The following is a 16,038-nucleotide window of genomic DNA, read 5'->3' as shown; positions in this document are numbered from 1 at the left end:
TGGCTCCTTTTTCTTGTAACATACGTACAGCGTATGTTGATTGCAAAGAATCTCCTGAGTTATAATCTCTCCCACCAAAAATTTACAGTTACCACTTTGTCATATGTTTTATCTCTGAATCGTAGGTAATTTTTTAAGCAGAAAAAATGTATTCAATTTGAAATCAATTTTTTTTCACTTACCAAATGCCGAACCTACGTCCTGTGGCAGTGTCACCCTGACACTGCTGGCTGGGTGGCTCCTGCCTCTTCCCAGGTGTGAGGCCGCCCTTTCTCACGCTTGCTGAGTCAGGACATGGGAAATAATTTCCCCACTTTTATTTGAGTTTCCTAGACTTCCGGTTGTGCTTATTGATCACCTGCATTTTGTGGCCACCTATCACTGCCCCTTGACCAGTGTTCTGTTGGTACTTTTCTTGTTTGTTTCTGAGTAATGCTGACGGAGGACGTGCACCGTGCAGCCTCCCACACACGAGAGCATTTGCCAGTGAGGAGGTCTGTGGGCGGCAGGGGGCGGTGCAGAGGGAGCCAGCCGAGGCAGGGACCCTCAGCTGGAGGCTGGAGCTGCGGTCGGCCTGCCCGAAGGCAGAGCCGTGCACCTCAGGACACGTCTGCGCACAGTCCAGACACTGACCGTTGTCCTCCTGCAAAATCTTTTTCACTCTCTGTCCTTCACCGGTGTGCGTGCTCTGTGTGTGAGGCTCCCAGATTTCTGTGAGGCGAGGCCTCGATCCCTGTGTCCCCATGTGACCGCCATCGGTCCTCTTACATTCTCCTTGATCTCTTTGATGTTTCTGAAGCCACCTTGCATTTGAACGCTCTTGCAGGCGTGCTGGTCAAAGAGTCTAAGTGGACCGAGATGTTCTTCGGAGAGGGCCAGGCCTGCCTGTCCTTCAGCCACCTGAACAAGGACGACGAGGGCCTCTACACGCTGAGGATCCTGTCCCGAGGGGGCGTCAGCGAGCACAGCGCCTTCCTGTTTGTCAGGGGTATGCGGCTCTGGGAGGAAGTGTCAGCTCAGAGGTGGGGCTCAGGGAGTGGGGGCCTGGGCTGGGCAGAAGTGACCCCACTCCTCAGAAACATCCTGGCGGTGAGGTGGTGTGTCCTGGGCGCACATGAGGCCACATCCTACAGCAGGCCTATGACGTAAGCACACACGGTGGGAGCAGATCAGCATCACTCTTTATAAAACCGAGAGGGACATGCCTGCATTATTAATTCCCGAGGGGTCAGAGGGTAAGTGGGTAAGTTATGTATTCGTGTATATAATGTACATACATGTATATGTGTGCGTGTACATATAAGTATATGTGTGTATACACACACTGTGTATATGATCTAAAATTCTCATAACAGTTTTGTTCAAGGGCAGATGTTGGAGGCTCTAGAGGGGATCACCTAGGGTGGGTTCCTGGGGTGCAAGCTCAGGGCCCCGGGGGCTCACCTTGGGTGGGTTCCTGGGGTGCAGGCTCAGGGCCCCAGAGGCTCGCCTAGGGTGGGTTCCTGGGGTGGAGGCTCAGGGCCCCAGGGGCCCTTGCAGAGCTGGGTCCTCAGTTCTTCTCCACACCCTGCCCAGCTAACCCTGACCAGACCCCTGTGAACCGCTGTGGAATCCATACACTGATTGCCAGCTGGCCAGGGGCAGCCGTCCTGGTCCTGACGCCCAGCTGGCCGCTCTGCCCTACATTCCGACCTGCCCAGCCTTACCTGCTGCCCGCTCACTGTTTCTGCACCTTCATTCCCACCTCCAGCTCCAGGTTTTGGGTGCCCAGAACACTCTTATCAGCGTATTAGCTTTTCCCCCTGGATCTGTTAGGCCACAGCACGAAAGAAGTGTCACACCACCAGGGAACATTTCAGCTTACAGAGGAAAACCACAAACAGATTGGAAGCACACTCACCCTCCCCACCCCATAAGATGCCATGAACTGGCAAGGCTGAGCTTTTAGACACTTCTGCAGAGTCTGACCAGTTTTACTAGGTGGGCATCAAAGCACACCTCCTGTTCTCTATGTCTGCCTTCTGGCAAGATGTTTCACCCCGTAAAAATGCAATAAATACAACGTGGCTGTAATTGCTGTGCTTATTCAGCACTGACAGCAGAAAAAAACAGTGCACGTGGGGGGAGTTTAACAATTCTGATTACTTTCTGAGGATTTCTAGTGTGAGGGGATATATTTGACTCAGTGTCAAGAAATCCTTGGCTTTTAATATGCTGAGGAGATGTGAGCAAGGAACCATGATGCTCCTGTGGATGGGTGTGTGGCAGCCACACTGCTGAGTGAATAGGCATTGTAGGTGAGGAAATGAAATGCTCAGCATATTAACTTTCTAAATAGGCTGTTGGCCTTCAGTGCCCCTGTGTTAAAATCTGAAAACAAGCCCTAGCTGCACTGTGATCGTAGAGTGAAGTGTGGACCCAGGCACTTGATCACCACCTGCAGGAAAAAAATGTTTAAATCCTCCAATCTAAGCATTTTAGAAAATAGAAGTGTCTAAACTAGCATTTCTCAAGTGTTAAAAAGGCCACGTTATTATTACCGTTTCATCGATCTGGCAACAATTATGTGCGAAGAAGCCACCGAGAGACGGCGAATGTCAGGTGAACTAGGTTGGGTCTGGTTGTGGAAACGCGTAGCCTGGAGTGTGTTACAGGAAGCCGTGAGTGTGAGCTCCTAACTGCATTTCCACCTCTCATCCCTGCTCCGTCATCGTCCCGGCATGGCTGGGCGCGTGGACCTGAGGACTGAGCCGTAGGTCACACCAAGCAGTGGGAACTCTGAGACCGGAGCCCCTGCCAGTGGGCTTCCCAGGGCCCCTCTGGCTGCTCCCAACCGCGCGTCCTCTCCTCCTGACAGATGCGGACCCGCTGGTCACAGGGGCTCCTGGTGCACCCATGGACCTGAGGTGCCACGATGCAAACCGTGATTATGTCATTGTGACGTGGAAGCCTCCCAACACCACCACCGAGAGTCCCGTCATCGGCTATTTCATCGACCGGTGAGTGCCCACTGTGTTTTCCAGGGATGGAACTGTGCATATTCCTGTGGGCAGCAGCTGGGCCCTGCTCTAAACTCAGGCTTGTGGCCCCGTTCCTCATGGGGTCCAGGTACCTTGCTATTTGGTTGCTTAATGTTCCTGAGCGGGTTACTAAAAAATGGTGCCAACTAGGCAGGCCTGGCGTGACCACGTTCGATCGCCTCGTGCTGTAATCGGAGCTCTGCTTACCCGCCCCGTGCCCGGCATTGAGCCCCAGCCTGCTTTCCTGGTGCCTGTGGCCCTGCTGTTGCAGTTCTACGGGAGGGCTCCCCCTGCCCCTCTCGGAGCAAGACTGGGCATGGTCAGCTCTGGCTAAGGATGCGGCTCGTCCGTGCCCAGTCCTATTCCCTATTAAACAAGGGTTTCTTCTTATTTCTGAGCAAAGGATACTGATGTGCAAAGTAGAAATTACTGGAATTTATGTTCAAGTCAATGATACAACGCACATCATCACGAGCCCCTGGGGGTGTGAACCCCCACGTCCCTCTCCTTAGTGTGGCGCCTGGAAGGAAACCCAGCAGAGCCGGACAATTTCTTGGATATGCAGTTTATGCGTCAAAGGCACATTTCAATCACCGAGAGATACTGTAGTCGGAGAAAATGAATATAGAAGGACGGTAGGGTCAGGGCCATGGGGTCCCGAGCGGGCGGGTCTGGGGAGCAGCTCGGGGTTTCATATGCACGGAACATGGTGACACGAGACGGTCATTTCAGAGAGCAGCCAGCCAGCTCAGGGTGTGGGTGTCCTGTTGACGGAATTCTCCTCTCCAGCCCCCAAAAGCTACTTGTTTAGGTAGAATATTCACAGGGTAATGTTTTGATACGCAGAGTGCATTTTTCAGGGTTTACCTTGAGTTAAAAAAACAGAAAAACAAAACAAAACAAAAGCTATTGTCTATTCTCCTGTGACATATGGTAATTTTTTTCGACCATTTGTCAAAATCGGTTTCACGCACCTTCTCAGCTGGAAGCCCCTTTTCCCAGTCCATCACCAGGAAAGATGACGGCGGCAGAGCCTTCTGGGTGGGCGTGGGGGCTGGGCTGTGTGCCTTTCCTGCCCTCCTCCTGTCCTGAGACTTGCCAGGGGCTGGCCGGCTGAGTTTTCCTGCCAGACCCTCAGCGAGGACATGTCGTACTCTGGTGAGGCAGGTCGGTACATGGTCAGAGGACTTGGGTTCAAAGTCCCGAAAGGTTAGGAGGAAAGAGAGTCGACTCTTTCTCAGTAAATCCGCAACCCTGACCTGACACGGAACGGCTCCTAAAGATGAATTTTCTGAACTTGCTATTTTCTCCTGGGAATTTGACATGAGTCATGGGTACTAAAATTTCTCAACCTATGAAAAATGGAGGTTAATCTTTTCTACATTTTCAGGTTTCTGGTTGGGATTTAATCATATTTTTACAAGACTTTCAAATCCCGCATGAGAAGCGTGCTCACAAGAAGGTCACCATTACTGGTGTAGGTGGCGAGCCAGCATCGTACAGTCCAGCACTGTGTGGAGTGAGGGGCCATTGCATTTCCTGAGCCTCGGCACTGGGTGTGCTGAGGAGCTCGGGGGCAGCTGTGGTGTAGATGGGAAACAGAACCGTCGAGAATGGCTCTGAAGTGATTTCTGGAGGAGATTTTGCCTAAAAATGTGGTTGAAGGCAGGAACTGATGTTCAAGCTATAAATTATAAAGGCTTAGGGCAATGTGTGTATGTACAGAACATTTCCTGAACAGCTGTCTTTTAAAGTTCATTTATAGTACTTGTATAAGTAATTTTAAGAGCATTGGTTTTTACCAATATGAGATATTTTCCTGTTCATGGTATATGCATGATTATGTGTATCATAACAGGATATATGTATAATCACACATACACCTGTATGTACTTATTAGACTGATGCACTTGTATCCTCTACCCTCCCCTTGAAGCTGTGAGGTGGGAACCAACAGTTGGGTTCAGTGCAATGACGCCCCTGTGAAGGTCTGCCAGTACCCCGTGACCGGACTCCACGAAGGGAGGTCTTACACGTTCCGCGTGAGGGCGGTCAATAACGCAGGCATCAGCAGGCCCTCTCGAGTGTCTGAAGCTGTGGCTGCCCTTGACCCCATTGACCTTGAAAGGTTACAAGGTAGGTCGTGAACATGCCAGGTTCCAGCTGTGATGGGAACTTGGGGCTGGGTGTGTGGTTTGCTCTCTCTCGTACCCGCTACTGTCTTCGAGCGTCAGGAACAGCTCTAAGGCCCAGCCTGGTGTGGCAATTTCAGGGTCTCCCATGTTCCCCTCGAGGTCACGTGAGGAGAGCGCACAGCCAGGCTGACATTCGTGCTTTGACAGGAATGTTCTTCATCTCCCTAATGCTCTTCACTGAAATCCAGCTGTACTGGTTCAGAACTAGACTGTCCTTCGTCTGTTGATGGTGCCATTGCAACGTATAATGACACAGAGGACACATTGAAACCAAGCTCCGCTATTTCGAAGTTTAACTTCACATGATACAGATTGTTAGTGGGTTTGAGCCCGTAATTATGGTTTTAAGCAAAGCAATAATTTTCCTGACCCGCGTGGTCTTTTGAGTCCAACACAAAGAGCTGAGAGGCACTGCATGTTAAGAGGACTCCCCAAACATCTACTCTGCGGATGTCAGTGCACTGAGCACATTGTCCCCTAACGCACTGGTGATGGGAACCAGACAGGGAAGCCAGTCTGTCTTTAGGAAGTCCTTGGATATGAAATGCCGTCCATGTTTCTCTCTGCAGATGCCCATCTGGAGGGACATAAAGGCATCGTGATCTCTCAGGATGAGCAGGAAGGTAAGGGGCTCTCTGCTCTCAATTGCTCGTGCCCCAGGGCTGGGGTTGTGACCAGAGGTGAGGGACATGGTAAGAGAGCCGGGCCAGCCTGCAGGCTGGAGCCTGCGGGGGTTTAAGAGAGTAAGGCGGCTGCGGAGGAGCAGGGGGTGGGTGTGCGGCAGACCCCTCCCCACCTTCCCTGGGGCTCACTGATGCCTTCACTTGGGGACTGGAGGCTGGAGACGAGGCCAGATGGCTTCTGGGTCTGTGTTACTGGCTGGGGCTGGGGACCTTCTCTCCAGCTCCATTCGTGGGAGGGTATTTTACGATTATTTTCTTAGGTGAGAATTTTATTTCCACATTTTAAGTGAAATGGATTGAGTCTTTCCTACCAAATAGTGTTCCTGCTTTGAAAGTTTGCATTTCCCTTATTTGTATTTTATTTTATGAATATTCTTCCTAGAGATAGCTGAGAAGACCAATTTACTAAGAAGGAGAATCTAGCAATATTAATCAGAAATCCAAAGATTTTAACTGGACTTAGAGTTTATAGAGGACAATGATTGAAAACTTAAAAAAAAAAAAAAGGATTATCGTGGAGCCCCAGCCCAAGGAGGGCCGAGGGCAGCTGTGCCCTGAGTGCCTAGTGTTGCCAGAGGCCCGCACGTTCTGTCTCGAGAGCTGCAGGCTCAGAAGTTCATGGTTGATTTCCATATCGTCCCCCAAATGGTGTCCAAACAGCTTATCTTCTGCCCCATGAAGATTTTTCTGTAGCATCTCAAAAAGAACACATGCTTCCCAGAGGAACATCTTTTAAGATTTCTGGTTAATCCCGCAGTAACGTTTAAGTCATAGTTAAACCTCTGTTTCCAGAAAAACCCAGAAACTGGGTAAGATGGCCAGTAAATAAGTAACGAGAACAAAATTTGGGAAAGGTTGACTTATTATGACTTTCTAAGTAACTGATTAAAATGTTGACGTTTGAAGAAAAGATGTTTTCCTCTTTCGTTCCCCTCTTCTGAGAAGGCGGTTTCCAGGTGCCCAGGTCCTGGGCCTCATTTTATTTGCTGTGTCCAGGAAGGTGGCCGTGCTGCGTCCACACTCGGGGAGCCGTCCTGAGGCTCTGTTCCTGCATCTCGTCATGAACGCAGGGGGAGGATGGCGGATGGGACACGGTGCGCTTTGGGGCGTTGATGTGGCCCCGGGGTTCAGCTGTGTGGGCCTAGGGCCTCTGGGGTGAGGCTTGGGCACCGCGAGCGGGAAGCCCAGGGTCTCCCACAAACCTGTACGACATAAAATTCCTGTACACAGACAGACGGGTTTGCAAGTTCATGTGTGTACTTGACTCATTTTAAACAAACAACGAATACGTCTTCTAATTAAAAAAGTCTTGTGAGAGGAACAGGCCCCAAGATGTTTCCAAGCAGATCATTTCTGGGTTAAAAAAAAAGGCGTATCACAGTATAACACTGAGAAGACAAGTAGTGACTCTGTAGCATCTTACTACGCTGATGGACGGTGACTGCAATGGGGTGCAGGGGGAGGGCCTTGATAATAGGGGGAGTCTAGTAACCATAATGTTCTTCATGTAATTGTACATTAATGATAGCAAAAAAAAAAAAGGCCTCTTAGACAGTTCTCTTTTCTCCCTGTCTCGCTTTTCTTCTGCTAAGCCGATCCTGTTCTTTTAGTGTTGTTTCGGTGAGCAAAGAAAATGCCATTTGTTTTAAGAAAAAGAAGCATTACTATTTTTGGCTCAAAAAATTGTTCCTCTGCTGTTTTAGGTTTTTCTGCAGTTTTTCTAATCACTTTGATCTTCGTTGGTGTCTTTCTGCAAACATTTTAATCCCGTCAGTGCCCTTCCCTGGTATCACCCAACTTTTCTAGTCTTTCTTGAGTTGCTGCATTGAGGGGATGCTCTATTCTTGGAAAGGCCAGATAGCGTCTTGCAGAATATGAGGAGGCTGTTTTTGTTGAGTTGTGCACCCACGCGCCGGGTGCCATGTGGCAGGTGGGGAACCTGGCAGCCGGTGTCGGCGTGCTCCTGTACCCTGGAGGTGGTGCTCCTTGCTGGCCGTTGTGAGTAGTGCTTCTGGGCCCTGTCACCCTGGGGAGCCTGCAGATGCCAAGCAAACGTCGTGCTTGGTTGACACAGGGCATCTGCCGGGAGGCTGTGGAGGCAGTGATTTCCCGGCATTGACCGCGGCAGGCGGGCTGTGCAGGGAGACCTCTGCCGGGCCCTGGTCAGCCCCTCGGAGCGAGTGGTCTGGGGCAGCACACGTTTGCCTGAGCCCTAATCTGAGCTCCGCGTCACTGCACATTTCCATTTTCACCCAGGATCGCTGAGACTCCTTGGAACAGGCCCCGGGAGGCCTGCCGCTGTGGGGGCCGAGGCCCGGGACAGCCTGTGGCCAGCGGCTCTGGACCTGGAGGCTTGGGCCCCCTGAGGGCATTTGTTGGCTCTGCTCATGCTGCTCTGTTTTCCTCGCTCACCTGCCCTCAGCGTGCGCTCAGCCGCGGGCAGTGGTGACAGAGGTCAGGGCCCTTGGTGGCCCTCGCCTCAGCCCCGGGGCTGTTCTGAGTCTTCTCAGTCAGACTCTCTGCCTGTCCTACTGCAGGGCCCCCTGGACGCAGCCTGAAGTCAGGGCAGCCTTAGTATCTCGCCCCTGTTGGGGAGTCCCTGCTGACAGAGGCGTCAGTAAAATGCTTCTCATTCTGTTTTCTCTGGGCCCACAAGCTACGGGCCAGGTCTAAACACAGAGACGTGCCAGCGAAGAAGATGGTTTTGCCTCCTCGTGCCCACGTTCTCTGTGTTTCCTGCTACCTCACTGCTTTCCTTCTTATCTCGTGCGTGGCATGCCTCCCGGTCCCCCCAGCACCTCCGTGGCCACGAGCAGCCTTGGAGGTAGGGCGTAATCTCCGAGTGGGTCCCTGTGTTGGCTCTTGGTGCCATTCTTCGGATCGCATAGGTGGGGCCCCAGCTCGGTGTCCTTCAGCCCTGGTGCTCCACCTGGTCTCCCTGGCACCTGCCACCTGCCTGGAGACACCCTGACTCCTTGCTTGAAACCCGACCCACCCGCTGGCATGCTCCTGAGTGAGGCCGTGGCCCCACATCTGTGCCCGTGTGGCCTGGAAAATGTGATGAGCTCTGTAACTGGACTCCCATGAAATGAAACCCAGTCTTGTTTGTGCCATTTCCACATGGCTGTTCAATTTCTTGCTGGCCACAGAGGCCTGAGGGAGCAGTTGGATCTTGAGAAGGGTCAGAGATGTCCTGGGGCCATTTTGAACCATTTTAATTATGTGCTAATCTACCTGGAAGCTCATATTTTGTATCGCAATTACAAGGCCGCGGGTCTGGAGAAGTTCCACCCTTCTGAAAAGCTCTCATGCCCAGACACAGTGCCTGACCTGATGTCGCGCTAGAAGGACGTGTGTCGGGAGGCACGCAGAGCGCATCTCTGACCTCACGCACTCTGTCACAGTGATCTCCAAAAGTCTTGTTGGTGCCTCTCTGGGATTTAATTCAAATACATCGGTATAGAGTCCAGAGCTCCTGGTGGGCACAGGTCTGCCCAGGGAGGGAAAAGCAGTGGGCTTTTTCAGGTCGGCATATAGTTTGAGTGCTTTGCGGGCAGGCGTTTGAGGAAAATAACCAGAGAGGCCGTCAGACCAAGTGCGGTCGCACCCACAGTGGCTCCCCACGGCCGGCGGCCTGCTGACGCCTGGTCTGCAGAGATTCCCCGGACAGCCCCACTTCGGCTTACATGCCCTGTTTCTCCTGGGGAGATCCTTCCCCTCTTTAAGATGAAACTCAGAAGACTTTGGGATCAGATTTTTTAATGAACTGGCTTATATCAGAAACAGAAGTAGCTGGAAGGTCTTTGCTGATGCGCCACTGTTTGGCTCTGAAAAAGGGTCCTCATGGTTAGCATCCTTCCCGAAGATAGAGGTGCCGTGAAGGCCAACACCGGCATGCAGCTCTCAATGCCGGTAACGGACATGGGCCGCTGCTCGTAGCTGGGCACAGCGGGCCGGCCGGGGTCCGTCCAGCCTCACTGGGTTTATACTCCTGCAGGCGAGGTTCAGATTCCAGCACCTCCCACCAATGTACACGCCTCGGAGATCAGCAGAACACATGTTGTCCTCAGCTGGGACCCACCTGCTCCCCGTGGCAAGGAGCCGCTCTCGTATTTCATCGAGAAGGTACTCTGTGCGCTTGTTTCCTGAAATAGCAAATCTCTGTAGGATTCCACCTTGTGGAATTTCGTGTGCTCTGGAGATGAGCAGCTATCCGGTCAGTCATCACGGACCTCACACTGTCACACACTGGGAAGCTGACGGCCAGGCTGGGCTGTGGATACAGGCAAGCAGGGAGGTGGGTGTCGGGGGATCGAGCCCCAGGCTGGCGCTGCCACCTTCATGTGAGCGAAGGTCCTGTCCCTGTGGAGGCCCCATGCCCTGCTGGCCCCGGAGGGACCGTTTGCCTCTGCTCTGTGCCGGTGTCCACGCTGCACGGCCGCTTGGTGGCGCTCTTGTACAGGACGTCGCACGAGACGGAGCCACATTAGAATCACTGGTTTGAAGACTGCTTAGATCTGGAGGCAGGGTGCTGGCGTCCAGTGCCTCCTGCAGTCTCGTGGGGTGTGTGCATGGCCCCCCAGAGCACCGGGCCTGCATGCCTCCCTCCAGCCCTGCAGACCCCAGGAGCTCCTGCCCCAGTGGGCTCCCAGCTCTCCTCAAGCTCCTAGAAAATTGGCAGAAGACCCTGGCAGGTCTTCCTCCCTCCCTTCTCCCTCCCCAGCGCCTTCCTCCTGTGCAGGATTTGCAGGCCCTTTGCTCTCTGCCCGGCTCCCCAGGTGGGCTACGATGGGCTCACGGGCCTCTTACCTCAGATGCCTGTGTAGCGCCAAGAAAGTGACTTCACTTTTCCCAAAGTGAGAGAACACTTCTTTACATGCAAGCCTAATTTCTCGAAGCCCCAGTCACTGGCGGGTTTTCCCAGTGCTCATTATTAGCAGGGCCACTCTGCACCCAAGTTCTGCTCTCTCCTCTTCCCTTCCAAAAGGGGTTTTATCAGTATAGGGAAAAATCAAACCTGAACTGATGTTTTAAAAGTAATTATCAATGGTAAAAGTGAAACATGCAATATAGAAAATGCAGACAATGCAGACACTATATAGAATAAAATGGAAATCACCAGTAAAGCCATCATATGAAATAGTCATCATTAACACATGGCACGTATATTTATAGTCTTTTTCTTTATAGGTTTTTAGATGTTTGATACATCCTAGATACAACTTGTATCCCATGCTACATTTAACAAAATGATATGATTCCTCTAGTCTGATTAAAGCTCTATACAGTAACTTAAATGGCTACATGTTTAAATGTACAGATGTATCATAATGTATCTCCCTTCTTGCTGAGTTATTTAGATTGCTATCACTTTATTACTGTTACAATAGCTGCAAAACAAAGTTTTAAACTGACAAGTGAACACTTGGGTTATGTTGGAATTTTATGAATATACCCCTTAGTTATCTTTAATTATTTATAGTTCATTCTGCTTACTGAAACTACAAATTATGTATTGATTCCCTTAACTATTCTATGATGTATTTTCTTTTGTATAAAAACTTTTATTGGTAAGCATTTCCAAATTTGGGTAATACCTTACTTAATTCTCTAAATTGGCTTGCTTCCATTTTAATAAAATTCAGAAACAATTTATAGATGGACCAGTACGTGCAGTGCGTGGTGGCCCTCCTGAAGGTGTAATAGGGTGAGCTAATGCAGGGTGTTTCTGCTTCTCTCCATAGTCCATAGTGGGGAGTGGGACCTGGCAGCGGGTCAACGCCCAGACGGCCGTGAGGTCCCCTCGGTACGCCGTCTTCGACCTTGCGGAGGGGAAGCCATATGTATTCCGAGTTTTGTCAGCAAATAAGCATGGCATAAGTGACCCGTCTGAAATCACGCCCCCCATTCAGGCGCAGGATACAATCGGTGAGTCGTCACAGCAAGTGGCCAAAACTTAGGACAGGCCTCCAATCAGGTGTCGTCAGATAGCCATTCTATTGCGCCGAGAAAGACATTCATGTTGCATGTGAGCTGAAATTCAAGTTGTCTTAAAATTCCACTTTACAGGAGAAGAAGCTCTCCCCGCCATGTTTTGGCCAGTTGTCAACATTTCTCCAAAGTTCCACCCTTTTTCATGAAGCTGATAAATGGGTTAGAAATAATTTTAGGCAATGGCCACTTTAAAAAAAAATCCCGACCCTAAATGCACTGGAGTTTCTTGCCCATATGGCTTGAAGTTCCCTCTCCGAAGATGTCTAACATGAGTGATGGAGACTCCGAATTGCCCTGGGTGCAAACATCTGGGATTGGATTTCGAGTCCCCGAAATGTCTTACTTCTTACAATCAGCAGTTCTGCATTCCTAAGGCGGTCGCTACCCAGCTAGCCCGCGCAGGTGTGCCCTGGACCACGGCTCAGAGTTCGGTGGAGGTGAAGGAAGCTTCATGATGGCGATTCCTTTCTGCGGGACGACAAAGCAGACTTGGCCCCCAGGCCCCTCCTGTTCTTAGGCCGCCTGTCCTTTCCCTGTCCTCTTTGCCCAAATTTCGCCTAAAGTCCCAACACCCGTGGCCGTTCCCTGTGGCCGAGGGCTGCCGGCTGCGGCGAGCCAGGCTCTGACGCCGTCCGTGGTTCTCACTGTGTCTCTGCACAGCCAAGCCGTCGGCCCCTGGCCGGGTGCTCGCGTCGAGGAACACCAAGACGTCGGTGGTGGTGCAGTGGGACCCGCCGAAGCATGAGGAGGACCTGCTGGGCTACTACGTGGACTGCGCTGTGGCGGGGTCCAACGTCTGGGAGCCGTGTAACCACAAGCCCATCGGTTACAACAGGTGCCACCCTGGTCCTGGGAGCACTGCCAGGGAACGACGTGCCAGAGGCAGAGCCAGATAGGAACCCCCCAGCACACAGAGGGGCACTTGCCATGGTGGAAACACAGCCGGGAGGTCTCCTACACCAAAGCCTGTTGCACCCTCACACGCCGGGGGGTACGGGGTTTAAAGCCACTCTTGGCTGAGACCGTGGCTCTGCTGACATCATCAGCATTTAGGACGAATCTGAGTAGGAAAGTTAAAATTGCAACTACAGTGCGAGAAGTGTTTTATTTTCCCATATTGATTTGCGAACTTTAAAATTGCTTTGTTCACGTGACTGACAGCCGTCTTCTCTAGCCATGCAGTGAGATAGAGCCAGGGGGCCTGGCATCTCGGGCAGGGGAGACGTCGGCCTCTGCCCTGGAATGTGCACACCTTTCCTCCCGCATTGATTCATTCCTGCTTCATGCTGAGTGTGCAGGGTTGTCTGAGTTTATTCGGCTTTCTCCAGAACGCACTTCTTGGCAGGAAAAGAGAGGCGGCAGTCCAGTATGACTGAGCCATCTTTATTTTTAAAAAATAAATTGGGAAAAGCCATGGCTGGAGAAGAAGGGATGTGATTGGCCTGATGGTTGGATGTGACTCACAGTCCTTGGCCAGCAAATGCAGTGAGATCCCTCAGACCCAAAACTTAAAATATTCTAGTGCAGGAATCTTGCAAATGGTTAATAAATGTGGACCCTATAAGGTAAAGAGTAATTTACTGAGCAAATGAACAATTACTGAGCACTTCTACGGGGAAGGCAACCATGCTGTGCTCTCCACAGTTTTCCTGTTTAATGCTTTTAACTGCACAGGTAGCCACTGCCGTCCCGTTTTACAGACGTGATAACGGCTGATGGAGGTGCAGTGGCCTGACTGAGGGCCCCGAGTCTGCCTGGGGTCCCTGCAAAGTCTTACCCTGTAGCCCTGTAGGGTAACTGTTCCTCACTAACTTTCCCCACATGGGGTAGTTTTAGGTAAGCCATTGAATACTGTCTTAACAACAGACAACACCCAGAAGCGTGGGAATGAAAGTAGAGCAAGAAACTTTGGTACCGAGTCAGGGACTTGTGAGGGTCTCGCATCCCGAGAACCCAGACCTGTGTCTGCACAGCTCCTGGTACAAGTGGAGGTCGATGCCTCCTTTTGAACTTATTGATGTGAATTAATAGCTGGGGTTGAAGATGAAATGGATGTGTGTTAGGCACTTAGAAGGCACTCAGAGGGGTGGACTTCCTTTTGGTCCTAGAGAAAAACCTTTCAGCCTGTTCCAAATGATTTTCACTTCTGCTGTCGGAGAAAAAGAGGACCGAGCCTCGTGGTCAGGCCCCAGTTCTTTATTTCTCAGGTTTGTCGTGCACGGCTTAACGACCGGCGAGCAGTACGTCTTCCGAGTTAAAGCTGTTAACCCCGTGGGGACGAGTGAAAATTCGCAGGAGTCTGACATCATAAAAGTCCAGGCCGCCCTCAGTAAGTGATTCAGGGCCATTCTGCTCCAATTTCCGGTTCTCCAGTACCTTTTAATTTCTGCATGAATAAACATTTATGATGCCATTTGGAATATTAGTGGAGGAAAAAAGTGAATGTAAATTGTTGGACAGAGAACATGCAATTCTGGGGAGACCTCTCATTGGTTGGCTTCTCGTCTTGCAAATGCCAGTGTGAGAGAGGAATGACACTATGCTAATGAGATGCAAATTGGAAATAGACAATATCATTAGAGTTCACGTTAGTTTCCAGGCGCATGTACCCACACTAAACTCTGTGCTATAGGGTCTGAATTTCTCTTTTCAAAATATATGCTAGAACAGAAAAACATCAATGGCCTTTTTAGCTGTTCTCAGTTCAATGAACTTTAATAGGTCATTCCAGAGAATTTCAAATGTCAAATTCTACGTAACTCTGTGGCTTTGTCCATAAATAGTGATCTTGAAAAATTATTATTTTGATCAGACTTAATAATTCGGTCCTAAATTTCAGTGATGGGCCCTGGAAAGTTTGGTCTCTACAGCTCTGTGGTGTGTCATCATTGCTGTGTTACCACGAGGCTTACACATCTTCAGGGTCAGTCTGAAACATGGATGTCACATACTACACATCTTGAAGCATAGTATTATCTTTTTAGTTTTGAGAGAAAGGTTTTGCTCTCTATTTTTATCTTCAACTAGATTTTAAAATATTTCAGGAATTAAGATTTCTCTTCCTAACAACAAGTAGAATCATGTTACTGGAATTTCCAGGGAATGTCAAATCTGATAATACTTATGTGGGTAATATAGCAAAAAAAAGAAATCTTTGGTTTTAAGGTCATTATTCTAATCTATGAGATTTTTGCCAGGAAAGAGTGTCAGGCACCATCTGCCTGTTCAAACCATTCCTACTAAATGGACAGCAGTCATTCGCATTTTTATTCTTCAATAAGAGTAGTTCGTCCTCAGCTCCCTGGATCTCAGGTGACAGAGGATGGCTGGGTGCAGGTCACTGAAAAGCAGAGGCGTTCTTCTCAGTGTTTGGAAGGGGTGGTGCATTTCCGAATATGATCTCAGAGGCGTGTAGGGATTGACGCTCGCTGGCAGTGTGAAGGTTCTGTGGCCACGCAGGAGGCAGAGACGCGGGCCTGAGTGCCGCTCACATCCCTGGTGGTGGTGGTGCGGTTGGGTGGGACCCTTCCTCCTGAAGGTTGTCCTTAGATGAGGCGGGAGAATCCGTTACTTTGATGTCCCAGCCAGATTCAGGTAATTCATCCTGCTTGTGTTATCGACATACTGGGAGATGTATGTGTGTATTATTGGAAGGCGTATTAGAGGTAGCAGTAAACAGAAATGAGAGAGGATTTTTTCCACTTAACTCTTTAAAAGGAAAGCTAAGACCACGCAAGACGGTGAGAGGTGATGGGAAAGGGGAGCGGGGATGGGGACTCAGGCTGAGCCCCTCACCGTGCCTCTGCACGGTACTGCTGCCGGCTGGGTGCGGGCTCAGAGCCCTGAGCTAAGGTCCTGCTAACCGCTCGCTGTGTCTGCTTGCAGCCGTCCCGTCCCACCCTTACGGGATCACGCTTCTGAACTGTGACGGCCGCTCCATGACGCTCGGCTGGAAGGTGCCCAAGTACAGCGGCGGGTCGGCCATCCTTGGCTATTATGTAGACAAGCGTGAGGCTCAGCACGAAAACTGGCATGAAGTCAGTTCCTCACCCTTCAAAGAGCGGGTCCTGACGGTGGGTCTGAGCAGCCATCTGGCTGGGTGGTTTGGTTTCACATTTGGGGCAGAGCCCCTCGTTCAGCGCTTTA

The 16,038-nt window shown here is 50.7% G+C and overlaps 1 protein-coding gene across 8 annotated transcripts in view; it reads left to right on the top strand.

The window, feature by feature from the left end:
• MYOM2 (myomesin 2) overlaps positions 1 to 16,038 on the top strand; it is a 68,985-nt gene that overhangs the window by 21,482 nt on the left and 31,465 nt on the right. For all 8 annotated transcript variants that reach the window (XM_036995879.2, XM_073219232.1, XM_036995884.2 and 5 more), the window contains exons 10-18: positions 827 to 988; positions 2,858 to 2,999; positions 4,957 to 5,156; positions 5,785 to 5,838; positions 9,896 to 10,023; positions 11,643 to 11,826; positions 12,553 to 12,727; positions 14,100 to 14,221; positions 15,778 to 15,965. In XM_036995879.2, the coding sequence (XP_036851774.2) occupies positions 827 to 988; positions 2,858 to 2,999; positions 4,957 to 5,156; positions 5,785 to 5,838; positions 9,896 to 10,023; positions 11,643 to 11,826; positions 12,553 to 12,727; positions 14,100 to 14,221; positions 15,778 to 15,965 (1,355 nt within the window). The remainder of the gene's footprint in view (positions 1 to 826; positions 989 to 2,857; positions 3,000 to 4,956; positions 5,157 to 5,784; positions 5,839 to 9,895; positions 10,024 to 11,642; positions 11,827 to 12,552; positions 12,728 to 14,099; positions 14,222 to 15,777; positions 15,966 to 16,038) is intronic.

This window comes from Manis javanica, chromosome 12, assembly GCF_040802235.1.
Source record: "Manis javanica isolate MJ-LG chromosome 12, MJ_LKY, whole genome shotgun sequence".
NCBI classification, from domain to species: domain Eukaryota; kingdom Metazoa; phylum Chordata; class Mammalia; order Pholidota; family Manidae; genus Manis; species Manis javanica.
Note: the sequence above shows the minus strand (reverse complement) of the source record. Positions and strands in the feature narration are given on the sequence as shown.